This window comes from Nestor notabilis, unplaced genomic scaffold (genome assembly GCF_000696875.1).
Source record: "Nestor notabilis isolate BGI_N333 unplaced genomic scaffold, ASM69687v1 scaffold13478, whole genome shotgun sequence".
NCBI classification, from domain to species: Eukaryota; Metazoa; Chordata; class Aves; order Psittaciformes; family Psittacidae; genus Nestor; species Nestor notabilis.
This window is the reverse complement of record NW_009939707.1, coordinates 1,958-29,597: the sequence shown is the minus strand read 5'-3', so window position 1 is coordinate 29,597 and position 27,640 is coordinate 1,958. Positions and strand designations below refer to the sequence as shown.

General features: G+C 44.7%; 2 protein-coding genes across 3 annotated transcripts; one reads left to right on the top strand and one right to left on the bottom strand.

The window, feature by feature from the left end:
• Positions 1–26: 26 nt before the first annotated feature.
• On the top strand, positions 27–6,431 carry POLR3H (polymerase (RNA) III (DNA directed) polypeptide H (22.9kD)). 2 transcript variants are annotated; one of them, XM_010020002.1, is made up of 6 exons: positions 27–152; positions 1,522–1,618; positions 3,246–3,332; positions 4,280–4,343; positions 4,951–5,158; positions 5,821–6,431. In XM_010020002.1, exons 1-6 carry the CDS (start codon positions 42–44, stop codon positions 5,872–5,874), a joined length of 621 nt encoding a protein of 206 aa, XP_010018304.1. In that variant the 5' UTR covers positions 27–41; the 3' UTR covers positions 5,875–6,431. The 2 variants fall into 2 exon arrangements, with proteins under 2 accessions (XP_010018304.1, XP_010018305.1); XM_010020003.1 differs by lacking the exon at positions 3,246–3,332 and having other exon boundaries at positions 42–152.
• Positions 6,432–7,619: 1,188 nt separating this feature from the next.
• Positions 7,620–23,736, bottom strand: ACO2 (aconitase 2, mitochondrial; the record flags this gene model as incomplete). The annotated part of the gene is made up of 17 exons (XM_010020004.1): positions 7,620–8,120; positions 8,740–8,861; positions 9,175–9,307; positions 10,322–10,513; positions 11,589–11,744; positions 11,924–12,046; positions 12,249–12,360; positions 13,015–13,088; positions 14,149–14,306; positions 15,115–15,220; positions 15,505–15,596; positions 15,856–15,960; positions 17,231–17,381; positions 17,770–17,928; positions 19,883–19,975; positions 22,266–22,524; positions 23,594–23,736. Coding segments are annotated over 17 exons (2,322 nt in total), but the record flags the coding sequence as incomplete, so codon positions are not given.
• Between the last annotated feature and the right edge of the window lie 3,904 nt (positions 23,737–27,640).

Sequence of the window (27,640 nt, the reverse complement as noted above, 5' to 3'; positions counted from 1 at the left end):
GGTGGTGTTTCTCGCTCTCCTCAGAGGCGCTGCCCGCAACCATGTTTGTCCTGGTAGAGATGACGGACACGGTGAGAATTCCTCCCTGGCAGTTTGAGAGGAAACTGAATGAATCCATTGCGGAAGAGCTAAACAAGAAATTAGCCAATAAGGTAAAGTGTGGGTCATGTATAGGTTGGTGGAGGCATTGTAGCATCCCCAAGTGTTTCTTTCACTTGGTCCTAACGAGATGTGTGGGTGAGGTGTCAGGATAGATGAGATGTGAAGGCCGTCCCCAGCAACTGAAATAAGAGAGAGTGGAAACAGCCAGCCATGTGTCATCTCAAAGGGGACTTCTTTCTGATGGCTGATGCTGTAATGGGAATACAGTGAGATGCCAGATGGGGCAGAGAAGCATGGAAAAGAACTGAGAGTAACTGATGGGTTGTGTGTAGAGTAGCAAACCAAAATTCAGTCTGAAAAGCAGATCCATCCAGAGGGGGGCATTTAAGAGAAGGTAGAATCACAGATTGGTTCAGGTTGGAAGGGACCTCATCCAGTTCCAACCCCCTGCCACGGGCAGGGACACCTTCCACTAGAGCAGGTTGCTCCAAGCCCCTGTGTCCAAGCTGTCCTTGAACACTGCCAGGGATGGGGCAGCCACAGCTTCTCTGGACAACCTGTGCCAGGGCTTCAGCACTCTCATAGTGTACAGTTTTTTCTTATGTGTAAAGTGTAGAACAGCAACACTGGAAGAGAAATGAAGGTGTTAATAGCTGTCTTGGTCTGTGCTTAACTACTCAAGATACAGAGTGGCAGTAAAAAGTTGGTCTTTGGTGCAGGATATAAGCAAGTGTTCTGTCCCTGTGCAGCCCTAGAGCTGTGATTAATGTACAGCTTTCAGTGCAAGGTAGGGGCAAAACTCAGAATGCAGCTTGTGAACGTGAAGGGTGCTCAAAAGAGCAACCTGAAGTGATGGAGGGTTGTGAATAGCAGGTTATAGGGACAGGTGACAAAAAGCAGAGATCTTCCCTCACCCACTCATGACTGGTAGAGGGGCCTCAGATTTTGTATGCTGTGAAGCCCTCTCAGAAGTAGCAGAGAAACCAAGAGCTCTCCTCATCTCTCCCCAGAGCTAATTTAATTTAAGACAAAGGCAAGCCTAGAGGCTTCTAAGAGTATAACTCTAGCAAAAAGTATGTTTAGCCTTTAGACAAGCTGTGGGGCTGGTGAATGATGTCTGTGGGCAACTGTCTTGGCAACTGCAAAGTTCTCTCACTGCTGACAGTTGCCCCAAGGTTTTCTGTTTGTAGGAGTGCTCTTCACAGTGCCAGTGAAAACACTGCTCCCATAACACCCGAGTAAGTTTGGGGTTCCCCTGCAATGCAGAGTGGTTTGGGCTGGGGCTGTTGAGCATACCAAAACCACCCTTCTGTGGTCTTGTTTTGAAAAGACATGTGTAGTGTATAAATCTGATGGTTTACTTGCTTTAACCTGGTGGGTTGCTTGATTTATTGCTTTTTAATTCTTTTCTTTGAGCAGGTTGTGTACAATGTTGGCCTCTGCATCTGTCTGTATGATATCACAAAGCTGGAAGATTCATACATTTTCCCTGGAGATGGTGCATCTCATACCAAAGGTATGTGCTTGACCTCAGTTACATCGTTTTGCAGAGGGTTAGTGACCTGGAAATGTAATGAGTTCAGTTGTTAAGGAAGGTAAATTTAAAGGAACTTCTGGAGTTCGTCGCCCTAACTCTGTTCCTAAAAGGAGGGCAAGAGGAACATGGCAAAAGTCTCTTATTTTCTTTGCACTTTTTGGGTACAAATACAGGTTTAAATAGCCAGTCCTGTTGGCTTTTCCCGACAGTCCATCTCTGTTTTACCACTAGAGATGTAGGCGTGGAGCGAGGAAGAGGTTAATTTAATTTAGAATGATTGGAAATCAGCACACAGAAAATCAGTTTTACTAATTATTCTGTGTTTTTCTAGTATTTGTTTCTTTTTGAAGCTTATTTTCTCTAGCTAGAATGTTGAAACACCTTTCTACATAAAGCATTTGCACAGCATTTGATGCTGTTTTCCTAGCTGGAAGTTTTGCTACATCTTTGAGACGTAGACAGATCTGGTTCAGCATACACTTCTAGTGACTTTTTGTTTAAATAAGGAATGACTTATTTCTTTACTTTGACTTCTGGCAAATCTGAGTGAAAACTGGAAGTAGATGCATAAAAGCAAATTTCATAATAATTTTAAAGTTAAAATAAGTTTCTTTATACTGGAAAGAGGTGCACTGTGGTTTTTTTTAGTTTCAGTGGGGAAGTGGAGCTTGAGCAAATGAAGTGTTTCCAGTTAGAAGCGAACTGGACTGACTGAATGTGGCTCCCCTTGTCTAAACTTTAGTTCCAAGAGAACTTGCTCCCTTCAAATAAAAGCTGCTCTAATACTGGAGGAGGATGGCAGGCTTTCCTGCTTGCTTTAGTCTCCATTCAGCTTCTTGACTTTGAATTACTCCTTGAACTGAAATGGGAGAATGTATTCTCTCTGAGCTTGGGAAGAAGTCTGCTTTCAGAATCTGGGATGGCACTTTGATAAATCCTAGTAATAACTCTTTCTTTAGTGTACTGTAACTGATTTTATGTAAAAGAGGAACATTGAGTACGGACAGCTAAAATTACGTTAAATTGCTCATAGCATTGTTCAGGTAAGATTGTTTTAGTATAGCATTTTAATAATTATAAATGCAAAATGCTTAGTTAGAAACATCTTATTTAACCTGGATGAAAAGTCCAGTTAATTTAGAGTATCTTACTCTGATAATATGTGCTATCAGTTATTTCATCTAAAGAAAGTACAGCATTGCTGACAAAGATAAAAGGAGCAGAAGTATTAGGAGAAAGTATAATTTCAACTGATACTCTTGGCCTTGGAGCATTGTGCATGAATGCTCAGATCCTAACTTAAGCAGAGGCCCGCTCCATGTTCTTCATCTTACAGTTTCATTCTGTGATCTTAAACTCTGGCAAGACTGAGGAGCAGGGAGCAGGGCACTGCTGGGCAACATCTCGTACAAACCAGTTAGGAATGAGAACTCTTGCTCCCATTTTTCTCTCTAATTAATGCCTGTAAGGAAATTGTAGAAGAAACTGGGGAAGCATTTTAGAGGGCATATAGGATGTGGGATTTTGTTTTAATGGCTGCCAACCCATGGAAGGAGTCTAATTCACTAACGTGGGCATAATATTAATGATCTGTTTTCTTTTTAAGTGCATTTCCGCTACGTGGTCTTCCATCCCTTCCTGGATGAGATCCTCATTGGACAGATTAAAAGCTGCAGTCAGGATGGTGTTCATGGTAAACCGCAACTTCTAACACTGGGGGAACACACAGCTCTTGGGGCTGTTGAGATACTGTGATTTCAGGTGGTATTGCACTGTCTGTAGCCTGGTTAAAGACTATCACTGGCCTCTAGCACTGCTCTGATCTGAGGTAGTTTGAGCCTGGCAGCTTCCCCTGCCCTGAATGGTTTTGTCTGCACTCCCCTCTCCTTTTGTCATTCATGTGCATGCCCAAAGAAGAACAGGCAGCCCCATCTGGAGCATAGACTGGATTTGTTTTCTTGCTTCAGTTAACTTGTTTTTTCAAAGTGGTAGTATCCGCTTGATCTGATAGATCTTCCCTACAGTTCTGTGCAAATCCATCGTTGTTTCATGTACCTGAAAACATGGCAGGAAAATGTCTTTGTGAGCACAAAGTGCTGTCAGATTCAGGGAATACATAATTGATGAGTTGCTTTAGTTTCTTGTAGGAGTGTTCCACACAGGCGAGCTCCTCTGCTCTGTTGCTAAGCCAGGACAATAAGATTATCCTGGCTGCATGTCTTGCTGAATTTGGGCTTGTCCACTTTCTGATAAAATTCAGCATTGTGAAATCTCAGGGGGGAGGTGGGGGCTGTTCTAACTTCATTTTACATCTGTGATTTCTAAGCTCTTTTCTGTTGCAGACCTCTATAGCATCTGACTCATTTCTTGGAATGCTTTCACTTCCAATCCTGCTCCAAACAGCCTTTTCCTTTCCCAGCGGGCACACAGACTGTGCCCTCTGTTGCTGTATGGACTTTCAGCTGGGCGGCTACTTTGCTGCCAACTGAAATCGAGTGTTGTGTCTCAAAGAATAATTCCTGCGCCACCTCCTTCCTGAAAGAGGAAGGAGAATGAGTGTAGAAATGCACTATAGGAATCGCTGTGGTACATCATTTGCAAAGAATTGTTTCAGTCTTCATCAAATTCTTTTCTCCACAGTTTCTATTGGATTCTTTGACGATATTGTCATCCCACCAGAATCCCTGCAGCAGCCAGCTAAGTTGTATCCCTTGATCACCTTTCATAACTTTACTACTTCATTTCAAAGGATTGTGCAGTGCTGGCCCAGCAGGCATTCACTGCTGCAACAATGGAGGTGCTCAGTGGCAGAAGCTAAGCCGTTGTGTCGGGCAAGTCCTACAGACTGTTATCACAGCCAGACAGGGGTTTGCAGGATCATTGTGCCTGCTAATGGAAATGAATGGCAGCAGCCCCTGAACAACCACATTTTAATCCCTGCCTCTAGTCTTGGCTGCTGCTGAAGGCAGGACGCAGGTTTTACCGCATTGTGTGATGCTGAGATAGACATTGTGTGTGTAATACACTTAAGGTGAGGTCTTGGGTTTGACGGGGTTTGCTTGTTTGGGAGTCTTTGTTGTTTTTTTGGGGGGTGGGGGTAACCCCAACTCTGCCCCACAGTGTACACCTTGAAGCAGGAAAATCAGAAACCAGATGGGGGTCCTGTGAAGATGATCACCGAGGAGAGTGCACTGCCCCTGGAGAAAGAATAGTGAAAAGGCTTTGAATTGAGACTGCTCTCAAAGCTGTCAGGAAGTGATCTGTCAGGCAGAATACTGATAGTTTCCCTCCTTAACCCTTGGCATGGCCAGCGATGAAGCAGAGCAGGTGTGGGTGTGGGAATACGAGACAGAAGAAGGGGCCCACGACCTTTACATGGACATTGGGGAGGAGATCCGCTTCCGAGTTGTGGATGAGACGTTTGTTGATACATCCCCGACGGGTCCCAGCTCTGCGGAGGCTTCCACTTCCAGTGCCACAGAAGAAGTCCAGAAGAAAGAGGCACCCTACACTCTCGTGGTAACTATGTGCATAATTCATACAGCTTTGTGAATGCTGTGGTTTTATTCTACGGCTAAAATAGCATCCCTTCCCTGAGGAACTGACTGCTTTAAGCTGACAGTGAAGCGGAGTCACAAAAGGGAAGGAGTAGAAAAGGGGAGAAATGAGGTGGTTGGTGTGGCCGCTCTGTGTTTGCTGTCTGTTTTTATTGGAACACTTTGTGGTTGTTGGTGGAGTCCCCCTGGGAGGCTGATTTGAAGCAGACTGTGGGTGCAGGCCCTGCACGTAGGAGTGAGCACAGGAGGAGTACAGTGCTGGGAGAACCACATCAAGGTTTACACAGCAGCTAAACTGTCTTTCCCATTCCATGTTTTGGCATAAAACCCACCAGAGTACAGTGTGAGAGAAAGATGGATCTAAACCAATTAATGCTGTGTTTAAGTGGGGACAGTGAGGAGGTGGAAGGGGTGCTTGATTTTCAAGTGTTGAACGTTGGGGGTAGTGTCGGCAAGGTTTCAAGGAGTCTGGGCAAGTGCTGGGAAGGCTCTGATCAGGAAGGGGAAAAGCGAGTACCTCATCCATAACTCAGGGTGGGGAGAGAGAGTAAATTCTGATGTGTTTCCTCCTGCATTCTCTATGCAGTTTTCCACTGCACATTCTCCTCTTCTCTCTGTGAACAGGGATCCATCAGTGAGCCAGGCCTGGGCCTCCTGTCGTGGTGGACAAACAGTTAGCTGCCATCAGAGCCTGCTACGCAGAAAGTCTTTCCGGTGGATGTTTGGGGGATAATGGGATCCTGCTGGTGCCCACTGCTCCTCTAAAGCTGAATGAGAAATTAGACCTGCCATTCTGTGTTTTCCCCTTCAGCTTCCAACCTGCCAGATAGAGACAAGTTGCTTTCAAGAAATGTCTTCACTGATCTGTAGAAGTGAATTTACAGGCACAAAAAGCCTTGAGTGCAGCAGCAACAAACTCAGCTGGAGCTTTGGTCTCCTGCCCTGCAGGGAAAACCAGGGAGGTCTTTGCTTGGCTGAATTAAGAAGGGAGTTGCCTTCAGTGAGTGAAAGCAAGAGAGAATGCCTGTCAGGGATCATTGCTTCCTTGGGCTGAGAGCTTGATCTCAGAGGGGTAGAAATCTGCCCTTGTTTTGACAGGAAATGGAGAAGAAACAGCAAAACACTGGAGTTAATGGAGGTGGTACTCTTGAGACCTTGAAAATGCTGCTGCCAGGAGAGGTGGTGGTGGTGGTGGTAATGTTCTGCTGAGAATAGGAAGTTCATCCATGGATGAAGTTGGCCAAAAAGAAGTGGAATGACAGCAGTTTTAGGTAAACTTGTTTTAGTTTAGGTAAAATTCTAAGTAAAATCTGTGAAGGTGACCACTGTGGAAAGCTACAGGCTGCTTATTGTGCTGAATGGAAATGCTTTACTGGACAGGCTGTATTTATGTAGAATGAGCTAAACTTTGCAGGAGTTTGAAATATGTAGTTATGAACTGAAATGGACCAAGGCTGCTTTGAGCAAGCTAAATACTTGTTTGTGGGGGTATGTTAATACCAGAAATGGAATAAATAGTAAAAACCATGCAGCCTGCCTTCCTGTTCAATTTGTGGGGGGAAACTATTAGCTTCCGACTAGCAGGAAGGGAAGAGCTGCCTCCTGCAGTTAAGCTACTTGGATTTCAAGGCAGACAGTGTTGGTTGCAACACTTTTCTCTGACAGCCAATAACAAACAATTGCCATCACCCTCCCTGACAGCAGTAAAAGAGAAGGGGGGGAACAAAACAGTGAATAAAATCTATGCAGGGCCCATTGCCAAGAGAGTGATGCTACACATTAATTACAAAGCCAGGCACATTTGGCAGGAAGGGGCTGTAATTCCCTGGGATAGTGGGCCTGCTTAACCTTCAACTGGGAAAACAAAGCCTGAGTCACCAGCGCCCTCCCTGCAGCGTTGTTAGAACCCCTTAATTCTGAACTGTTATTCCTGGTGCATTGCCCTAATTAAAAGGGAGCCTGGAATTCTTTAGGTTCACATAGTAACTGAGGTCCATCTGCTCAGACAATAAGCTTAGAGAGTGCTGTCTGTAGAGCACTGGTGCTCAGACATGCAATCATCCAGCCACGGAGCAAACAGTTTGCAGAAAACCTCCAGCTGCTTGTAGAGGTAGAGATGGGGGTGAAGCAAGTTAGAGCCTCAGCAGCCCAAGGGGCTGTTGTGGGGCAGCAAAAACCCCAGGTACCTCCAAGCAGCTCAGCTCCCATTTCACAGTGTCAGAGCTCCCGGGAGTGGAGGGAAGCTGGTAGCTGCATGGCTTCACATGCTATTCTAACAGGATACTCCTCAACCTCAGGCTCTTGTTGTGGAGAAGGCAGGTACCACCCCAGATCTCCAAGCAGTTCTTTCCCACCCTCCCAGCAACAGTGACAGGGGAAGCAGGGGCTGAAGAGCACAATTATGAATACAATAACAAATGACAGAAGAGATGATGGTCACATTCTTTATTTTCATTTTAAATCTTTAGCCATCAGTAAAATGAATGGGCAGAAAACAACCAACTGAACAGACAAAACCCACCTTAGCTGGTCATTTCCAAATATAAATAACTGTGGGACAACTGAAACTGAGCCAAAATAGAAAAAGGGAGTTTAAAAGACAAAAGTAAGCCTAGCTGCACTCCCTTTTCATAGTGTCAGTGAAGAGGAAGTACCATAACAAAAAGAAAGCTATGGTTACATTTGATCAGACATTTATTCCAACAGGAGGCATGGAATTGCACTTTGATGAAAATGCCGAAGCGGAATCGAGTCCAGTGCACGGGGGGCATTGTGCACATTTAGCTGGATTTCTGCTGCAGCTCCTTCATTCTGTTCAGGGCACTGCCAGCTTGAAACCACTCTATCTGCGACTCGTTGAAGGTGTGGTTCAACATGATTGTTTCTTGGCTCCCATTGGGATGCTTGATGATGCATTTTAGAGGCTAAAAGGAAGAAGACAGTTTTTATTCCCACCCTTCTCTTTCAAAAGGGAGCAAGTTACTTGAAAGTTCTCACAGGAAAATTCCTACATGTTTTCAAAGGGTTGAAAATGAAAATTGTAGCTCAGGGTGGGTCTTGACATAGATTAGATGTTGGGAAGAAGTTCTTTACTGTGAGGGTGCTGAGGCGCTGGCACAGGTTGCCCAGAGCAGCTGTGTCTGCCCCATCCCTGGCAGTGTTCAAGGACAGCTTGGACGGGGCTTGGAGCAACCTGCTCTAGTAGAAGGTGTCCCTGCCCGTGGCAGGGGGTTGGAACTGGATGAGCTTTGAGGTCCCTTCCAACCCAAACCAGTCTGTGATTCTAAGTATGGTCGCAGTTCCCTCTAAGGAACACTGGTGCTTACGGCAACAAGTCCAGGAATTCACAATATCAGACAGGGTTTCTCGTAACTGTTCAGAATAATGCAGTCTGAGTCTGATTTGCTCTCTGCCCCCCTGGAGCCAAGCTCCTTGCATGGCTGGCCACACCGCCCAGCAGTGCCTCTGCTGCCTCTGGCCCTTCTTAACACCCTTCTCTGGTAGCAGCACATCCCTGCCCATGGAGTGCTGGTGAGAAGTTACCTTTCCAGGCGCAAAGTCTGCCAGCCCCACAATGCTCAGCTTGTCCACAGGATGAATCTTGTTGTAGTCCGCTGGGTCAGCGAAAGTAAGAGGCAATAGACCTTGTTTCTTCAGATTGGTTTCTGCAGAGAACAAACCACCAAGCACACTTGGAGCAACACACTGCAGCAGACCAGGATTACTTTCTGGCTGCCCAGCACTTCTCAGAGTAGTGTTCCAGCAAGTTACTATCTTTGTAGCAAAATCAGCATCTCCGCTGTTTGCGTCACATCTAACTAGATCCACAACAGGGTTCCTGACAAGAGGGACCTCACGATCTGTCACACGAGGTAGGGTTCATGCCCAGAGGTGTTGACCCTGGGGCAAGGCAAACACCACTCCTACCCAAACCAAATACATCCTGTTTACACAGATCACAGGGGAAGTGTGACTCACCATGGATCCTGGCAAAGCTCTTGGTGATGATGACCCTGCCCCCCAAGTGACGTGGCTCCAACGCGGCGTGCTCCCGGCTTGATCCCTCACCGTAGTTTTCATCCCCAACAACTGCCCATTTGACACCCATTTTCTGTGACAAACAAAACATTTACATTTCTGCAGTCACTCAAGTGAGAAATTAACAATAAATATCCACCCACACATCTAATTTCAGCACTACACTAGTGACAGTGCTGTGCTATGACACCTTCTCCCAGAAGACTCCCTTTGGAATTAAGTGCTTCACAGCAGTTGGGCACTGCCATCCTTTGCTAACGAGGGCTGGAGAGGACTCATCAGAAGAACATACCTTGACTCTAAAAATAAATTATTCTTTCATGTTTTCGTGACTCGTGGACTTTCCACTTCAATTTAAACTCAGCCTGCTTTTAAATTAGCTTTTAAAACGTGTGTGTGTGTATGTGTATTCAGGCACTTGCACATCTCCTTGAAAGCTGGGGGATTAGTCTGATTTTGAAAGCACATGGCAACCAAGTATTTCCCAACAGCCACTTGAACGCTTCCAACAGATCAAAAGCAAATCTTTGCTGCCACCTTTCTTTGCATGGTTCTGTGCCAGAGCTGCATTCACACCAGCCATGATCCCTGCTCTACTTCTGGAAGCAATACAGAAAATTTTAACTTCTGTCTACTGGAAGTATCAGAGACCACTGCCAAGCTGTCCAGAGGGTAAAAGGACACTTCTTCAGATTCTAAGCCAAGCGTTAAAGAATGAAGAGGACAAGATTAGATTGTATTTAAACATTAAACTAGTCACAGGTGAAATGCTCCAGGAGGCAAGATTTAGTCCGGCCTGATGACACCCATGCCTTCTAAGGTTTGCAGTGCCTGTAAGAGTTCTTCCCCTTTTGTCTATTATTTTTGGTCCCCTCTGGGTCACAAGATTCTCTTCCCCATAGCAGAACAGAACCACCCACAGGAACTGCAATCATCAGAGGAAGAAGAACCACAAAAAAGCCTCAAAGCTGAGTGAATCCACAGCTGCTGTCACTCGAGAGCAGGAGTTGAGATCCTCAGTCTTGGCACAGGCTGCCCGACGTGTAAACATCCTCCTAAAACAGGATGCTTCAAGGGAAAGTCTCACCTTGTAGTAACGGGCCGTGTCTGGGACTGGGCCAAACTCCTGGGTTAAGGCGTTCCTCACAGAGTTGGCTTTGCCATTTTCAATGTTGATGGCGCCGATGAGCAGGTTGTTGGAGATATTGTCCAGATGGCCACGGAATTTGAGCCACGGTCCGGCTGCAGAAATATGGTCAGTGGTGCATTTCCCTTTTACCTAAAGGGTGGTAGAAGAGAAGAATGTCTTAGGAGGGATCAGTGACTTGACTCTTCCGTAACACTTTTACTGTGAAGGATCCTCACTTCTCTTTTAAAGGCACAAAGCCAAGACAATTGCATCTGTTGCAGAATCATGGCACTTTAAGGCAGGACACAATGGTCATTCTGTATGCACTGGGTAGGGAGACCATCCCCCGTTTCAAATGGTAAATCACAAAAACAAGCTTAGCCATGACACCTCCTGCCCCATCCTCCCTTCTCTCAGCAGCAGATTCTTCAGGTATAAAAAGCAATCAAGCCCTTCTTGCTGCAGCTCAGCCTCCCTGCTGGGGATGTCCAGCAAGATGACTAGTGTTTCCTCTAAGTTTCCAAGCTGCACATAAGCCTTCTCAGCTTGTAAGGACAGAATTCCCAACCAGAGATAATGGCCTTCCAACTGGTAAGTCACAGAGTTCTTGCAAAGGAATTGCCTGTGTCAAAAAGTCAAGCACAGCTCAGTATGGCCCTTTGCAGCTCTGTGCACTGAGAATCAGTAATGTCCCTGAAGGCCAGTTTCTAAGGGTCTGCATTTCAGAACCAATCGCTGTATTAACTGAAGCTTTCATCCTGATAACTCACCACAGGCAATGAAGAGAAACCCTTGTCTTCATTAAGAGACTGAAATGCAGTGTTTAACTATTGTGATACATACTGATGGATGAGAATTTCTTAACCTCATTTCAGTTAAAATGCATCTTAAGAACTCACCCCCCTTTCTGCTGCAGGTTACAACTGGGACAAATTCTGCAGCCTGCATGGTATGGGTGGGATCATATGACATTGTGTAACAAACTTCATTTTTTCACAGTACTAACTAACCACTAGCCCAAAGGAGAAAAGTCTCTTAGTTATAACAAAAAGAAGCATCAGAAGGAAACACCTGGAAGGATTGATTCACTTCCCACAGAAATGTGGTTGTAGGGGAGGGAATCACAGATAGCTCAACGGCACATCCAAAGCTTCTAGCAGTTGATGTGCAAACCTCTCTTTGAGCAGTCCTGTCCTAGCTGGTGTTCCACCACTGCACTACTGACCTTGATGAGGATCAGCATGTCTTCTAGATCCTTGCCATCCCACTTATCAAAGGGCTCAAGGAGCTGGAGGCGCTGGCTGGTGGGGCTCACATCCACACGCTGCCCGCTGCCATCCTTGGGAGGGTACTGATAGGTGTCCTGGCCTGGGTCAAACGCCTTCAAATAGAAGAAAGGAAAATCATCAGACTCAGCTGTCCCCAACAGCACAGGAAGAGAACCAGCCAACACAGGCAATTGCATCTGTTCTAGCTTTAACCCTAAGGAGCAGGTCACTCCATATATAACACTACTAGTGACAGGCCTTCCCCCACTCCGTCTCCAGACCCAGCAGTTACCATCTTGGGCAGCTCATCTGCATCAGGTGCTTCTAGTTTAAATTTCTTCCCATCTGCTCCTGTCAGGTAATCTGTCTCAGGGTTAAATTTTAGAGTGCCAGCAATGGACAGGGCTGTGACAATCTGCAAGAATAATAATAAAAAAAAGACAAATGTAAAGGCATGTTCTGCTCCTCATCTATTCATTTGAAATCCTATACCCAAAAGTCCCAAAGCCAGCAGCCAAGTTACAAACCAAGCTAAACTGGGTCTCTTCTGCAGGCAAGGGAATTAGCTCCCCGACACCCTGGACTATTCCATGGCCCCTAATCTGGCTACTTCTTACCTCTGGAGAGGTCACAAACGCATGAGTCTCTGGGTTGGCATCATTGCGACCTGTGAAATTCCGGTTGTAGGATGTAACTATTGTGTTTTTCTCTCCTTTCTTGATGTCCTTCCTGTGAAAGAAACAACCATGATCATAAATCCAAAGGGAATATTGCTTCTACATGTCTCGCTGCTAAAAATCTCCCAGCTTAGTTTTAGTAGCATCTTTTGGAAACATGAATCAGTGCCTGGACATGTTTTCCTCCCTTAAGTAGAGGCCCAAAACCAAGTCGGACACTGACTCCTGGAGTAGTGTTAACAGCCCATGTTGTGCACTGTTGAACTGTCTAAACAACAGCCAATGAAGTACATTGCCTTTGGACATCCCACCATTAGCAATGACAAAGTATATGTCTCCCATCCCCTCTATTGGGAATTTTCCTCCCTGACACTCCCAACGACTGAAGCTGGACCAATTCGCTTTTCCTATTTTAAAAGGACCATACAAACTCCAGTCCACCCTCCCACAAATTACAAATCTCTCCCATTTTTTGCCGACTATATGAAGCCTCCAGGCATAGCCATTGTGCAGCTTCACTCATCTAAAGGCTCAGCATAAACCTGCAGTGTTTGATTCCTCCTCCCCCAGTGCATATCAGACAGCTACGGCAAACGGGGTTTTAAGCATTTAATTCCCAGTGTGTTACGTTTACAATGAGATTTGGCTTCACAAAGCACTTTAGGAGCTAAAAGATACACAGTTAGAGTGAGGTCTTTCACTTTACCTGTCCCACTGGCCAATGCATGGCCCACAAGCATTGGCAAGAACCAGCCCTCCAACATCTCGCAGGATTTTTGCCTGGGGGCAGAGAACAACTTTGTTACTAGTAGAAAGCCTGGAATAAGTTCCCGGGGTTGCTCTTTCAGGGGAAGAGGACACCAGTCTTGAAGCAGAAAGCACCAAGCCTGAGAAAATTCACCTCCTTGTTTCACTTCCAGGTTTTGAGTCCCTTTTGTAAATGCATGGGGTTTGATCCCAGTGAAGCTGTAAGTTAACACTGGGGACGAGCACAGAATGACTTGCCATGATGATCCCATTCACTACCTACTTCAAATTGAGCAATCCAGCTACTCATGGATACTTGAGTGAAGGGCAACATCTGGTGTGATTGATATCCTACACACTTCCTGTCCATGTAAGGAGAGAATTGGTGACAGGGCAGAGGGGGTGTGTGCCTCCTCAGCCTGTTCAGCAAACAACTCTATTAGCAGGGCAGCTGTTAAAGAAAGGTATGACTGTGGATTTGGTTGCAGGAGGCACTTAAGCATTGGATGGACATGTACACATATAACGACTTGGGCCCCACGCTGTGACAAGCATCTTAACATTTACTAAATATCAGAACTAATTAAAACATGATTTTCTGCACAGAAAAGGGAAGAAAGAAGGTGAAGGTTCCTCTACAGAAACATTAATTTTAAATCAAATATGAGTTTTGCCGTAAGTTTAGTCTAAAATGGGAACCAGCTTCCAATAAAAGGGTGTGCTCACATCCTAAACTCTTCTTAAAGGAGAAAACTGGATTGCAGGTGGGTACTAGCCCATCGTCAGCCATGGCCATCCACAGAATCCCAGGAGCATGGGGCATCTCCTCAGGGCCCCAGTTCCTGGTAACTCTCTCAGCTCTGTTCAGTTCCAATCCTGTTCTTATATGCCCAGGTAGTAAAGATAGCAGGTCAAAACACTGTCAAGGTGACGACAGGACCCACAGGCATAGTAACACATCAGTAATTGTACTTACCTAGTGATAAGTGAGGACAAAGTTTAAAAGGTTTCCATTAGTTACCTCTGGACTCACAAGTACTGACTGTCTTGGAAGAGAGTTTAACACCTAAGTGTAAAGAGCAGCCATACTCACATAACCGTCTCTTTCAATGGTGGCACGGATCTGCTCTGAGCCTGGAGTGATCGTGAACTTAGATTTACACTTCAATCCATGAGCTAGTGCCTGTTTTGCCACTGCTGCAGAGCGCCCCATGTCCTCATAGCTGGAGTTGGTGCAGCTGCCAATCAAGCCTGTGGTGTTTGACAGAAACAAGGAGGTGGTTACTGCAGGCCAGGTTCTAGGAAGCTTTTCCCTGACCCATCCCTCAGCAGAAAAAACAAGGGACAACCACCTTTTCTGCTGACAAGTAATCTGAAGCTGTTTCAGGTACTAACATTGCCAAGCCTCCCAGCAATATACTGCGCTCACAAGCAATCCCTTGTCCAGCTTTGGAGGTTGCACAGTCAGAGCACACTACCTGGTCACTAGTCTGGTTATTGTTTTACAAGGTCCAAGTGTCACCTGCTTGCACTTTGGTTAAGCAAATTACCACATAGAGGTATTGTTCCACAAAGACAGAAAACGCTTCAATCAAGAAATGGAGGAAATGATGAAAGGAAAGCATCCTTTGTCACAGTGTGAAGACCACATGAGAACATACTGTGCCATCCTGACAACATGCTTGTGCTAACCAGCAAAAAATGAATTCTCTTTCAGTTACAGCAAATCCATGCAAGAGACTTTTAACAAAGGTGCTCTTCAACAGGTAATGTTCAACCCAATCTTTCAAAGTTTCCAAGAAGAAACACACTCGTCTGCCTCTTGAGATTCAAATCTCTCCAGCTATCCCACATCTTATCCCAAACACCTGGCCCAGGGGTCACTACTCTTCCCAGCAAATTCATACATCCGTGAAGAGATAACACAGCAGCAAAGTCAAAGGACATATAGCAGTAATTAAAGGGTTAGATCCCAAGCTATGTGACCAACAGCTTATCCCAAGACAGCAACATTTATGCCACAAGGATGAAGGCAGAGGAAAGAGCAAATGCTACCCACCAACTCTGATATCAACAGGCCAGCCCTCCTTTTCTGCCACAGCACCAATATCTGACACAGGGTGCGCCAGGTCTGGTGTGAAAGGTCCATTGATATGTGGTTTCAGCTTTAAGAAACAGTGACAAAGTCAGAAATTACAGGAGCCAAGAAAACCCCCAAAACACAGCAGCAAATAAATTCCTTTCATAGCTCTATCTGCAAGCTGTTTAAATAGGATTCTCCCACACCACCACCGGAGCAGGAGCTGTCAGTGAAGCAGACCTAAGCACTTTTCCTATGTTCTAGCATGGCACCAGGGGTGTCACGTCAAACTCCCAGCTTGGTCCTCATTGACACAAAGTGGAGTCACACCACAACATGCAAGATGGGCAAGCAGGAAGGAAGCCTTACCTCACTGAGGTTGATTTCTATCACCTGGTCGTAATGACAACCAGAATCTGGTACCAAGTGTTGCTTGAATTCATCTGCCAGCGCAGCTATGTCTGGAATAAGAAAGAAGGGAGATCTGAAAAATGCAGTAAATAAGGGAGAAGAAAAAGCTTGGAACAGCTAAACACAGGAAGTCTACCATATACTTCCCCAGCCACTTCATCTACAGCATCCCTCCTTGTATCAGATGACCTACAGGATCCTGTAAGGTCAGAAGTCACCATGGACACCACTGTAGGAGGATGCTGCTCCCAGAACACACCTTCACTTGAACCTGCAATTCTACCCACTTCGACCCCCAAACCCTCTTACCAGCTCTCCCAGTCTTGCCCAAGTATTTCTTCATCCGTTCATTATAAGGGAAGATGGATGTGGTAGCTCCGATTTCTGCCCCCATGTTACAGATTGTTGCCATTCCTAGAGTAGGAGTAGGAGAAGAGACCATGGGGTCAATGAGGAAGTCCAAAGCCACCCAACCCTCCAGAAGTCAGTCCATGGAGAAGACAGCAAAGCCAAGAGAGATGAGGGCATTAGCCACAGAAACCTAATTCCACAGCAGAGGAAACTCTGACTGTATAAAGGCTGGCTCAGCCTGTCATGTTTCTGTGCCTGCAACTAGACTTTTCTGCATGAAAGGAGCTGAAAACTACACTGATTCTTGCAGACACTGGAAGGGATAACAGGGACCCAGCCCCCTGTCTGCACTGAGCACCAAATATATTTACAGCAGTGAGCAGCATCTCTGCTACCTGCACTGAGTGTCCTGTCCCTCCATACCATGTCCCTTTACTGGAAGAGCCAAAAATTTGTGAGAAATTTAATGGGTTAAATAAAAAGTTTCCAGTGACAGAACACAACAAAAAAACCCAAACCATTTTCTCATATCACTGGGATCACCCATGCCTTTCAAGGACACAGCAATGAAGCTGCTGTTTTACATTTAATGAGCTAACAGCAGATATTACCGGTCACGTTCTTCTGATTTCAAAGAGGAGAAATCCCAAATTGCTCTCAGTTTGTAAACCCAAATATTCCAAGTTGTAGCCAAGCCATGCAAATAGAGAGGAGAAGCCCAGCTTGAAGGCTGCACTTCAAACCAAAGGAAGGGACACTTCTCGTAATTCAGTCCTAACCAACACCATTACAGACCACTTCAAGTTTTGCTGGTTCAAATTCAGCACCCAAGACGACTCACGCTTACCTTGTGTAAGACTGCATGTAACAAACGGCTGCTTTCTGGTCATCCCACTGCCCTGCTTTTCTAAAACTCATTTTCTCTAGCAGCTGTCACACATGTATCCCCTTCAACCTATTTCTTTTCTCTACTGATGACCTATTCTAGGCTGAAATGAAAATGTCATCTTCATCTCTGAGCATATGTGGGAGTATTTCCACCCTTACTCTTTCTCTGATGCACAATCTCATAGGACTCTTACAATTAACCATTCGGTGTTCTCAAAGTCACAAGAAGATTTACTGGAGAGAGGTCACTTTCTCACGAAGAGGGAGTGGTGTTTTGTTACTCCACTCTCACCCACTCTCCCAGTTTGACATGTACTAATCGCCTGGCCAGGCTAAGGGAGGAGATTCAGTACTTCTTGCCTCACTCCCTTCCCAGCCTCCACAGACAACTCAACACCCAGATCCAACACCAATCCACTCAGATAAGAGATTTGTGTTGTCTCACCAGTGCAAGAGATTGAATCCACACCAGGCCCATGGTATTCAATAATGGCGCCTGTTCCACCCTTGACAGTGAGGATGCCAGCCACTTTCAGGATCACATCTTTAGGAGAACTCCAGCCTGAAAGCTTGCCAGTCAGTTTTACACCAATAACCTGAGCAAAAACAATGGAAAAACCATAAAATACTAACACCATTTCCTTTCAGCAGTCAAAACAATTCATCAGAATTTTTGCTAAGAATGTGGGTGGTCACAACAGCAAAGAAGAGAAAATCCTGAAGGAGCACAACATGTGCACAAGGGCTGAGATCACTGACAGGGCCAACTGAAGGGAGATCTCTACTCACCTGTCTCTCTCAGTCCCTGAATAAAAATACTGGAAATGGAAACTCAGACCTACCAATGAATCACAGACCAGCTCTCCAAGCCAGTGTGGCGTTACAAACAAGACGGGAATGGTATATACACATAGTGTCTGAAAATGCATATACATCTTATATCTTGCCCTTCACGTTGAAGGTTAGTATTCCTTCTACTCCTACCTTTGGGCATTTGAGCTCCCAAGGGATTCCTGCCATGACATCTACGGCATCAGCTCCACCCACACCAATGCAGATTCCTCCCAGGCCACCTCCGTTGGGGGTGTGTGAATCTGTGCCGATCAGCATAACTCCAGGGTAGGAGTAGTTCTCCAAGATGATCTGAAAATAAACATGGACTGTTTGCTAGCTTGTTTGTTGAGAAAGAAGGGGGAAGACAGCAAGAAAGAAGACAGGAATAAGAATTTAGATCAGTTTGCATTTGCAGACTTCAGGAGCAGCAAAGTATTTCAATTTGGTTTGGACTGGAAATTCACTTTTGTTTCAAACTCCTTGTGGAGGATGTAATGACAGAATGAGGTACCAAGTCTTAGTCCCAGGATAGTAAAAAAACTTAGAAAGCAATCTCCATTTTTTCACTGGAAGACTCCTTCCTTCCAGTTTAGGCTTTTGCTAAGGTGTTACCTTTGTTAAGGCTCAAGAGTCTGTTCCTTAGTCTCTACACCCTGAATCGACTTGCTGAGCAAGCCAGTTCACCTAACCAATGCTAGTGAGGCCTTTCATAGTCTTTATGCTCCCCTACCAGCAGAATACCAACAGGCTCCTCCAACCTGTGCTGCCAGTCAAAACCTAATCACATAGAAGAACCCCTCACAAATACACCAAGAGGCTGCCCTTCCCTTACTGCTGCTACTGATTCCATATGAGACTCTTCAACTATTAACAAAACCACAGAACAGTTCTTTCATGAAAAATGTGGGTTTTCTATGGTAGCAACACAGTATAGAACTCAAGCTAATGAAGTTCTCGCTCCGTATGTGCCATACCAACATTATGGACTGCCCTTCTGGGAAGCACAGAACTCGCAGCACATGCATCACAGAACAGCTTGGGCAGGACTAAGGTGGTCCTCTATTAAGAAGACCAAGGGTTTGCTCTAGTACTTCCAGCTCTATTTGCTTGTAGCTCACATTAGTATACTTGTGCCAAGAAAGGGCACTTTCAAGGTCTCGCTTTGCCAGAGTTGGACTCTGAAGATGCACAACACAACCAATTTTCTCCAGCCAGAGAAAGCCAGCCACAAGAAGGCTGGTAACCACAGCACAGAGCTATGTTGCCACGTGACAGCTGTTACAAGTGGTTTCAGAGCACAAATGACCTGAGGTGTACCCATAGCCTTTTGGAGAGTTCACCTATTTCCTTTCTTTGTTGCATCACACCAAGGTAAGGTAACCTTAACTGTTTTGCATCTCAGAAAACATAGCAGAAAGCTCTTAATTGTACTTGCTCACAATTTGCCTACTGAAAAGATGTTTACCAGTTACCCATTCTCCTCTCCACTTCTTTTGCTTCATGCTGCACTTCAATTTTGACTGACTGCACTCAGAGGAACAATCTAAAACACCTACTGGACCCACAAAGCAAATCAGCCAAGAGCAAGTTAAGGAAATCCTGCCAGAGGTGTTGGTTTTAAAAACCAAAAAGCCTCATTAAGTGGTATGTTATCTTGGACAGTCATGTTCTTTTATGATGCAAGTGCTATAACAAGAGAATCTCAGATCTAGAAACGACTGCATTTTATTCAAATTCACATAGCAACTCGTTATGCGTTGCCATTCTTGAGCACATAAATTAACCTGCTCTGTTTGGTGTCCTCACATACTCTCCTGGTTTTTATGGAAACAATCGTATACAAAATAACCCTAAAAACCCCTATGTTCCCAAAGCTGCTTTCCTTACAACCGAAAGCAATTCGTATTAGCCCTATGTAGCCAGCTTCATGGCACCACCTTACTGTCCCAATTGTACCAAGAGGAGCCAGCCCACAAGCAGTTAAGATATTTCAAGCATCTATGATTCACATGACATGCTGTTGGCACTACCAAATCATGCATCAGGTTACAGTTTGACCAACATAACCTTTCAGAAAACCACTGTTGTCAAGATAACTGAGAGACAGCAAGCAAGAAACCTCACCTGCCTCAAGGAAAGCAAGTTCTTTCCCCAAGCTGGTGAAATTCTCTAAGGGTGTGCACCTGAGGTCTTGTCTTCACCATAAAGTAAAAGAACCACTGCATGTTCAGAGATTGCAAACACATACACACACACACTTTACCTGGTGAATGATTCCTGACCCGGGTTTCCAGAATCCCACTCCATACTTGGCACCAGCTGTTGCTAGGAAGTTGTACACCTCCTTGTTTATGTCCTGTTCACAGAGAGAAATGCAGAGCATGAGTAGCACATTTTGTGCTTCCATACATCAAGAGCTCATTCAAACACATTCCCTTCCCTCCCATGCCTGTCTGTAGTTTGCTCACAATTTTGCAGCAGCTAGAGGGAGGTGCACATCACTCTTAAAACTAAAAGGGATCAAGACTGCTTGCCAGTCAGTTGTAACAGGCCATTTAATTTCATCCAACTTGTATCTCTACTAAAGCATTTTTAGTTTCCAGTTCCAAACAGCACAAGGGAAACAGCACAAATAAAGGAAACCCCTGCCAATAAGGCATTTAAAAATGTGCTGCTCACTTCTTATATTCTCAGGGTGCTGGGTTTTTTTGAAAACTTGTTTTCCTCTCTTCTATCCTCTGCTTCCTTCTCTACCAGCTGTTCCTTTTGCCTTACAGATGCTTTGCAAACATTTCAAAGCCCTTAGACAAGCATTATGGCTTTATTTTTACAGATTAAGAAATGGAACTGAAAGCTACTCGCTGCTAGGGGAGTCAGTGGGTGTCATTTCTCATTCTATCAAGTCTGCTGTCTAAGACTCACACAATGCTGCCTTTCTTGCTGCACTATCACCATTACTGGTGGAGGTCACACCGTGAAAATTGCTTGTGAGAATAACCAGGGTTGCCAAGGAAGTATGACACTATTATGTCCTGATAGTTCTTGGCAGAGGAGTGGCAGAATAGATAAGATAAGCACTAGAAGACAGTTTCTTAAAGACTGTTCTCATGCAGCTACCCTTTGGAATAAAGAGAAAGGGGAAACTGGAGATAATGGAAGAATTGTCTCAGCACGCATTTGCTGAAGTTTCCCATGAGGCAGCAGCAGTTCTTTAAGCCTCGTTTTCCACTGGGAGTTGGGTCACCTCACTCTGTTTGTGCATCCCTCCCCCAGTAATGCATGCTGATGCGCCAGGAGCAGATCCAAACCACCCTCTGGCCTGCCAGCATTCATTGTCTGCCAACTGGCAGCAGCAGAAGCAGAACCCAGTCAGAAGAAGGCAGGACCTTTACTTGCTCTGCTCAGAGGGGATGGCAAAGGAGGGACTCAGCTCAGCTCAGGGCTGCAGTGAATATAATTGCACTAGAGAACAAATAAATGCAGAAACAGGGGGAAGGGGAGGACAGGAGGTGAAGGGAAGACAAGAAACTGTTATATTTGCAAAGCCCCAAATTCTTAATCGCACAACTTGGGCACAACCTAGGACTGAGACAAGCAGTATGAGAACTCCCAAATTCGCTCCTGAGCAGTACAAGTGGCTTTACTGTGGCCTGCAGGAGGAAGCCAGAAGCAGTTACTTCAGCATCAGGAGTATCTAAAAATAGGTATGGACTACAATCTTAAAACGCAGCTGAGCCCCTGCAAACTGTTTACTGTTTGTAAATGTTGGTATCAACATCCAAGGCACAATTCCTCCTAAGGAGGCTCTAACAGTGGACTTTCGCTAGGTCCACTTGGAGCAACAAGATTTCTCTACCTCCCTACTATGCTCAGAGCATGTTCTTCCTCAGCCAATGCATTGTGGTATGTAGGACAGAGGTGAATTTGTCTATATTTAACAGAAGCCCCTATGAAGGAATAAGCAGTAAAACAGTGAGTGGGAACTTTAAAAAGGCAGCGAATCAGCAGTTTCACAACTACCCCATTGAAAGTCCCAAATAAAAAACATCCTCCATGCTTCTATGCACATTTATACCTATCCTCACTAGCCATGAAAGCTGCACATGCTTCAGTTAAGTGTTCTTCAGCTAATCACTAGCAAAAACTTTGGGAAACAAAAGTAGCTATTTGCTCCCTCCTCACAGGATACACCAGTGCAATGCACATGCATGTTCAGGATTTTTTTCACACTGCCATATTGTGGCACATAAAGAGCCTAACTCTCTAGAGTAATCTGTCTTCCCTTTTTCCTCCCTTTGAAATAAGACTTTTACTCTCCCTAAGCTGAAGTATCTTCTCGCACTCAGGAACATACACATGATGTGGACTTCCATCATTAAAACTAGCTTATCCTACATTCATGGTCCATTAAACCATGTGATGGATGAATCTCAGCTGAGAAATTCCCAAAGATCCCAAATATTCCCCATTTACTCTGTTTCTTTGCTTCATCTGACCTGTCTACAGAGCTGACCACCGCAGGCAATCTGTTACTGTATCTGATTCATGGCTGTCCTTCTGGGAGGAAAAAACCCAAAATGAAACCTCTTCCTTCAACTGGAAGGAGGCTTTCAAACAGACAGAATTTACACTTCTGCAGTAGTGACCTTGGCTCTTCGAAGATCATTTTCACCACCTGACTGGGCTTCGATGAGGTGATCACAGTGGATGGTGGAAGGCACAGCCACTTTTGGCAGCCCACTGCTGATGAACTGTAGCATTGCCATCTGAGCAGTGGCATCCTGCATGGCCACACGGTCCGGCCGTAAGCGCAGGTAGGTCTTGCCCCGCTCGATCTCCTGTTTGGCTGGGTCATCCAGGTGTCCATATACAATCTTCTCAGACAAGGTCAGGGGACGGTCAAGCCTGGGGAGAATAATTTATCATCCGTATTTTGCGTGCTTCAACATTTGTCCTTCTAAGCATGTAACAGAACACTTCTCTATATAATTGAGGCTGTTAAGAACTATTTACACAAAAACCTGCATGTTCTTCTTGCAGCACTAAAATATCAACTGACTAAAACAGGGCTCAGACCAGAAAGTTCAAAAGTATATGGACTGATGTCACGTTATGCTTTCTTTTACAATCTTCCTGTAGAGGAAAAGAAACATTGACTCTGCTTGCTTCTTGAGTCATACCTCAGGACAGCAAATGTGGAGGCGAGAGAGAGGTCAGACTCAATTCGCAAATACCAAATCCCACAGCAAGCAAGTACAACTAAGCTGTATCATGACCTCAGACCTTTCATCCTGCAACTGTATCAGTCGAGGAACCTATTTATGTCAGTGGTGAGATCTTCTGCAAAGTAACTAAGTAGAGACAATGACTTGAAAAGAGAGCTACCACATTTAAAAAAGGATGCAAAGACTGAAGGACATGTTATACAAACCACTGCTGAGGTAAATGGAGCAGGAACGACAACTTAGCAGGCACACAAGCCTCTATCAGCAGATTAAGGTCACTATGTTTACATATGCTACGAATTCCTAGCCCTCCTTTCCGTGCCTAACACCTACAGCGGAACACAGAAGAATGTTCACTGTCAAAACAGTGCAGAGGAGCATTAGCCTATAGTGACCACTGCCCACACTCTGCTTCCCCAAGCAAGGAACAAGGACAATGTGAAGGCTCCTCAAAGAGGGCATTAAACAAAGAGGACAGAGACCTATCTGGCACCTCCTCTGCACTGCCCTAGTTCTCTTCATGTTGCGGTGCTTCATCGTAACCTTCAACCCTCCCACAGTGCCCCACCACTATATGGGGACACTACAACTCACGCTTCACTACACTTGCAACTGCCACTGCTCAAAGCTGCTCTTCCTACTAAACATTTCCTATGGCAGGACCAGGTGACATTTTTTCCTTCTCTCCTGTCACTGCAGAGCTAAATTCTGCACATTGACCCCTCCCCTGTCTTCTCCTCCACTCTTACCTCTTACGGACAATGTTGATGTTCTTCTCCAGCTTTTCATAATTTACGTGGTCATTAGGCTCAAAGTGGCTCATGGCCACCTTGGCCCGCTGGCAGAGGACAGGAGCAACATGGTAGCGTCGTATGCCACTATTCAAGGCATGCTGGAAAAAGGAGAGTGTTAGTGCTGAAACCTTGCAGAGTGAATTCCTATAACATACCAATAAACCAATTGTTTTTCAGTTGTTACTCCTGGGATTTTACAGCCTGAGAAACAGAGAAATTGAAAAGGTTTTTAAAAATACCCAATAAACATTTGATAGTACAATACTGTGTATGATGTTAAACAGGTTACACAGTATGAGTAGCATTTACTAAATTATTTTACATTTCTATTTATAGCACCAGACGCCTTATGCTTTCAGTGAGAAATCTGCTTTCAGGCAAACCTGAAATAACACCAGTTTGCTATACTCCTGACATATTACAGCCATGGTGGAGAAAATACCCATGCAGTTTACAAACCAAGCTAACCTAGGTTTGTATTTCCTCACTGATGTGAGTTCATATAGAAGGTCTGGCAGGTGCCACAATATGGGTCTGAGTAGATACCTGTCTGTTCCACCACCACATACTAAGTTCCTTGTGCAGGGTCCCTGCATACTGTTACAAACCTTATTACATTTCCACATAAGGTGAGCTGCATTTCAATGCTAGGTAGTGACTTTGATGTACATGCCTGGTCTACAACATAATGCAGAGCAGGAGAAAGGCAAGACATGGAACAAACGCATCAGGTTCACCAACCTGGCTGTACAGATAGATCCATGTGCTATTTACCTTCACTCTCACAAAGGCATCCTCATCTTTCCCCTAAGAAAAGCCTTGCGCTTGCCCTACAGGTGACAGCAAGACAGATGAACTATACTGTGAGCTGAACACATCAGTGGAAAACAACATGATAAAAAAAGAAAGCCCAAATTTCACTTGGCAGCCTCCACAGTGAAACAGTTCTGGAACATGGGAAAAGGGCAGGCTACAGCAAGGCACCTTTACTGTGCCCAGCGTTAAAAGGCTCTCACACAGCTTTGAAAACTGAGTCAGAGGGCAGCTTCCATAAAAACTTCCAAGGATTTGGCACATGCATTTCTTACATCCTTTGAAAGTCTCAGACTTTCACTGGAAGTCTGCAAACAGACTGAAGATAAGAGTTCAGAGTTCTTCCTCCTCCAGTGTTAAATAATCTTAATCCTGATTTTTCTATTCATCTTCTACTTCAGCATTATGAGGTTTTGAAAAGTACAGGCTAATAAACACAGCAGCATTGCCCTAAATATTCCTTTTGTATGTATGGTTGTAAATCAGCAAATATTCCTTGTGCAGAACACAACTGCAGCACCTACCACTGTTCTTGCATTGTCAAAAATGCTAGCCAAGGCTTCAGATCTGTTAAAGCATTTTTAACTTTTCCTTTAAGTATTTTCCCAGTTTTCTTCTTTCTTACCACCATTGAAGGCACTGCCTGAAATAATCACAACCAGTAAAACATTACCAATTTTAATCCAAAACTTTTATTGTCCTCTTGATGACAGTTTTTAGTATCTTACACAATAAAAAGTTCAGGAAATCTAGACAAGATTACAATAGCCAGCAAACCAGCAATAAGGGTGCAGTTTGCTTTTTTCCCCAAACAGTCCTAAGCTATTATATATACAGCTTTTGGCAGGAGCAATGCAGACCTATAGAAACTGCACACCACTCGAGCTAAAGCCTATCTGAAGTGAGTGAACATGGCAGTACAAGAGAGGGCACTGCTCCTCCAGGAATGCAAATCAAACCTAGTCATCAAATTTCACTGTGCTGCACTTTAAGCTTAGAACTTCCAGAACGTATCACACATGTCAGGGTTGAGACTCTTCCTTCTTCCACCAGAAAAAAAAAACCCAACAAACCAAACACCACCAGGCTTCTCATTGCTAAACGTACCTAAGCTGCTCTTTACCGAGCAGTCACATAACTCCTGTGTTTGTTTTCTTCTGCCTCCCCCTTTTTTAACTTAAGCATTTACTCAGCCCAATTAATGCTGTGGGAATGTCTTTACGTATCCACTATTCTTGTGAAAGTCTCTAACTGCTGGAGTTGCTGGAAAAAACACTGGGGGATTTCACCACTGTTCATGGAAAAATAATCTCTTCACCAGACCAAGAATGGTATTCTAGTTTACTGCAGTAATTCCTTCTCCCCCTGCCCCAAACTAACCCTGTAACACAACTGATTAATGGAGTTCCTCCCTGTCACCCAGTGAACTGAAAGCTAAATTTCACTGTAATTCAGCGTACAGAAGAACAGATTTGCAAATTAAAGTCATGGCAGAAGCTTCATAGCATTCTAGTCTTGCTTGGGACCAAAGCTGATTATGATAAAAATCTGAAGCAGGGCTCTCCAGAGAGAGGTACAAAGAACTTTTTCAGCTAAAATATTGTCAGTCTGATCATACATGTCTATATCCTTTTACTTTATGGGATGGCTCAATAAAATGCAGTATTTATTCAAATACTATATAACTATTCAAAGAGTAATCGCAGACGTAGCAATGCAAAGTAGTTGATTTCTGCCTGACCACAACTTCAGGCTACCCAAGATAGGAAGGTGAGGTGAAGGATCCTGCCAGGACATGGAGACTGGCAAGAGAAATCTGGAAAACTGAAGGTCTCCTTCTGTGACAGCCAGCAAGACTGGGGAAAAATAACCACCTAGGCCAATCAATTTCAGAAAACTAGAGAATTATTTTTGTCTACGAAAGACTTTTAAAAGACACCCATTTAAAAAGTGCTATCTTAAGTTTTCTGGGAGCTAAATCTCACCCCATATCTCTTCTCTATTGGGAATTAATTTGATTCATTATGGTTGTTCTCATGTTGGCTCCAGCAAGCCTAAGGATCCATCACCAACAGTGAGCAACAGCATACATTGCCTGGTTCAAAAGTCTGATCTCTCCCCATAAAGAATCTACAACACGTCACTCCTCACACTTGTTGATTCTGACTGTCCTTTTCCCACTGCATCCTTAGAAACAGGGCGGCAGAACTATAAAATTAAGGGAAAGCTACAAGGTGTTTTTTTACAGAGTAGTGAGAAGCGCCTTGAGATCAACAGCCATGAGAAGTAGCTGTTGATCTGAACCCAGCAATCTATACGTTTTCCCAGCAATCTATACTGACCATCCAGCAAACAGCTGCCAAGTGATCTCCTCTCATCTGGCACTGAATCCATTATCCCAGCACCTTACAGTCCTCATTCAGATTTCAGTAAAAGAAATGGCAGTAATCATTCCAGCGCTAAGTCTAACAGTATTTTGGCAGGCGAAAAACTTCCTTAAGAAACACAAAAACTATTAAATGGGCTATTAAATGGGTGTCATGGTTCAACCTCAACTGTCAACTAAGCACCCCACAGCCACTCACTCACTGTCCCCAGTGAGATGGGGGTGAGAGCTGGAAGAGTGAAAGTGAGAAAACTTTATCTCACAGGCTGAGATAAGGACAACTTAATAAGTAAACAAAACAAGGAATTCATTCACCACTTCCCATTGGCAGGCAGGTGTTCAGCTATCTCCAGGAAAGCAGGGCTCTGTCATATGTAATGGTTACTTGGGAAGACAAACGCCATTGCTCCAAACATCCCCTTCTTCCTCCTTCTTCCCTCAGCTTTATATGCTGAGCATGATGTTATATGGCATGGAATATCCCTTTGGTCAGTTGGGGTCAGCTGTCCCAGCTGTGTCCCACTCCCAAATCCTTGTGTACCCCCTGCCTACTTGCTGGTGAGCTGGTGTGAGGAGTAGTAAAGGCCTTGACTCTGTGTAAGCACTGCTCAGCAGTAACTATAACATCCCCATGTTATCAATACTGTTCTCAGCACAACTCCAGAACATCACCCCATAAAAGCTCCTGTAAAAAAAAATGACTCTACCCCAGCCAAAGCCAGCACAATGGGTCGTTATTTTTGAAATCTCCAAGCAAGCCAGTACTTATCTTTATGGATTTTAAAAGCTCAACTTAAGCTAGC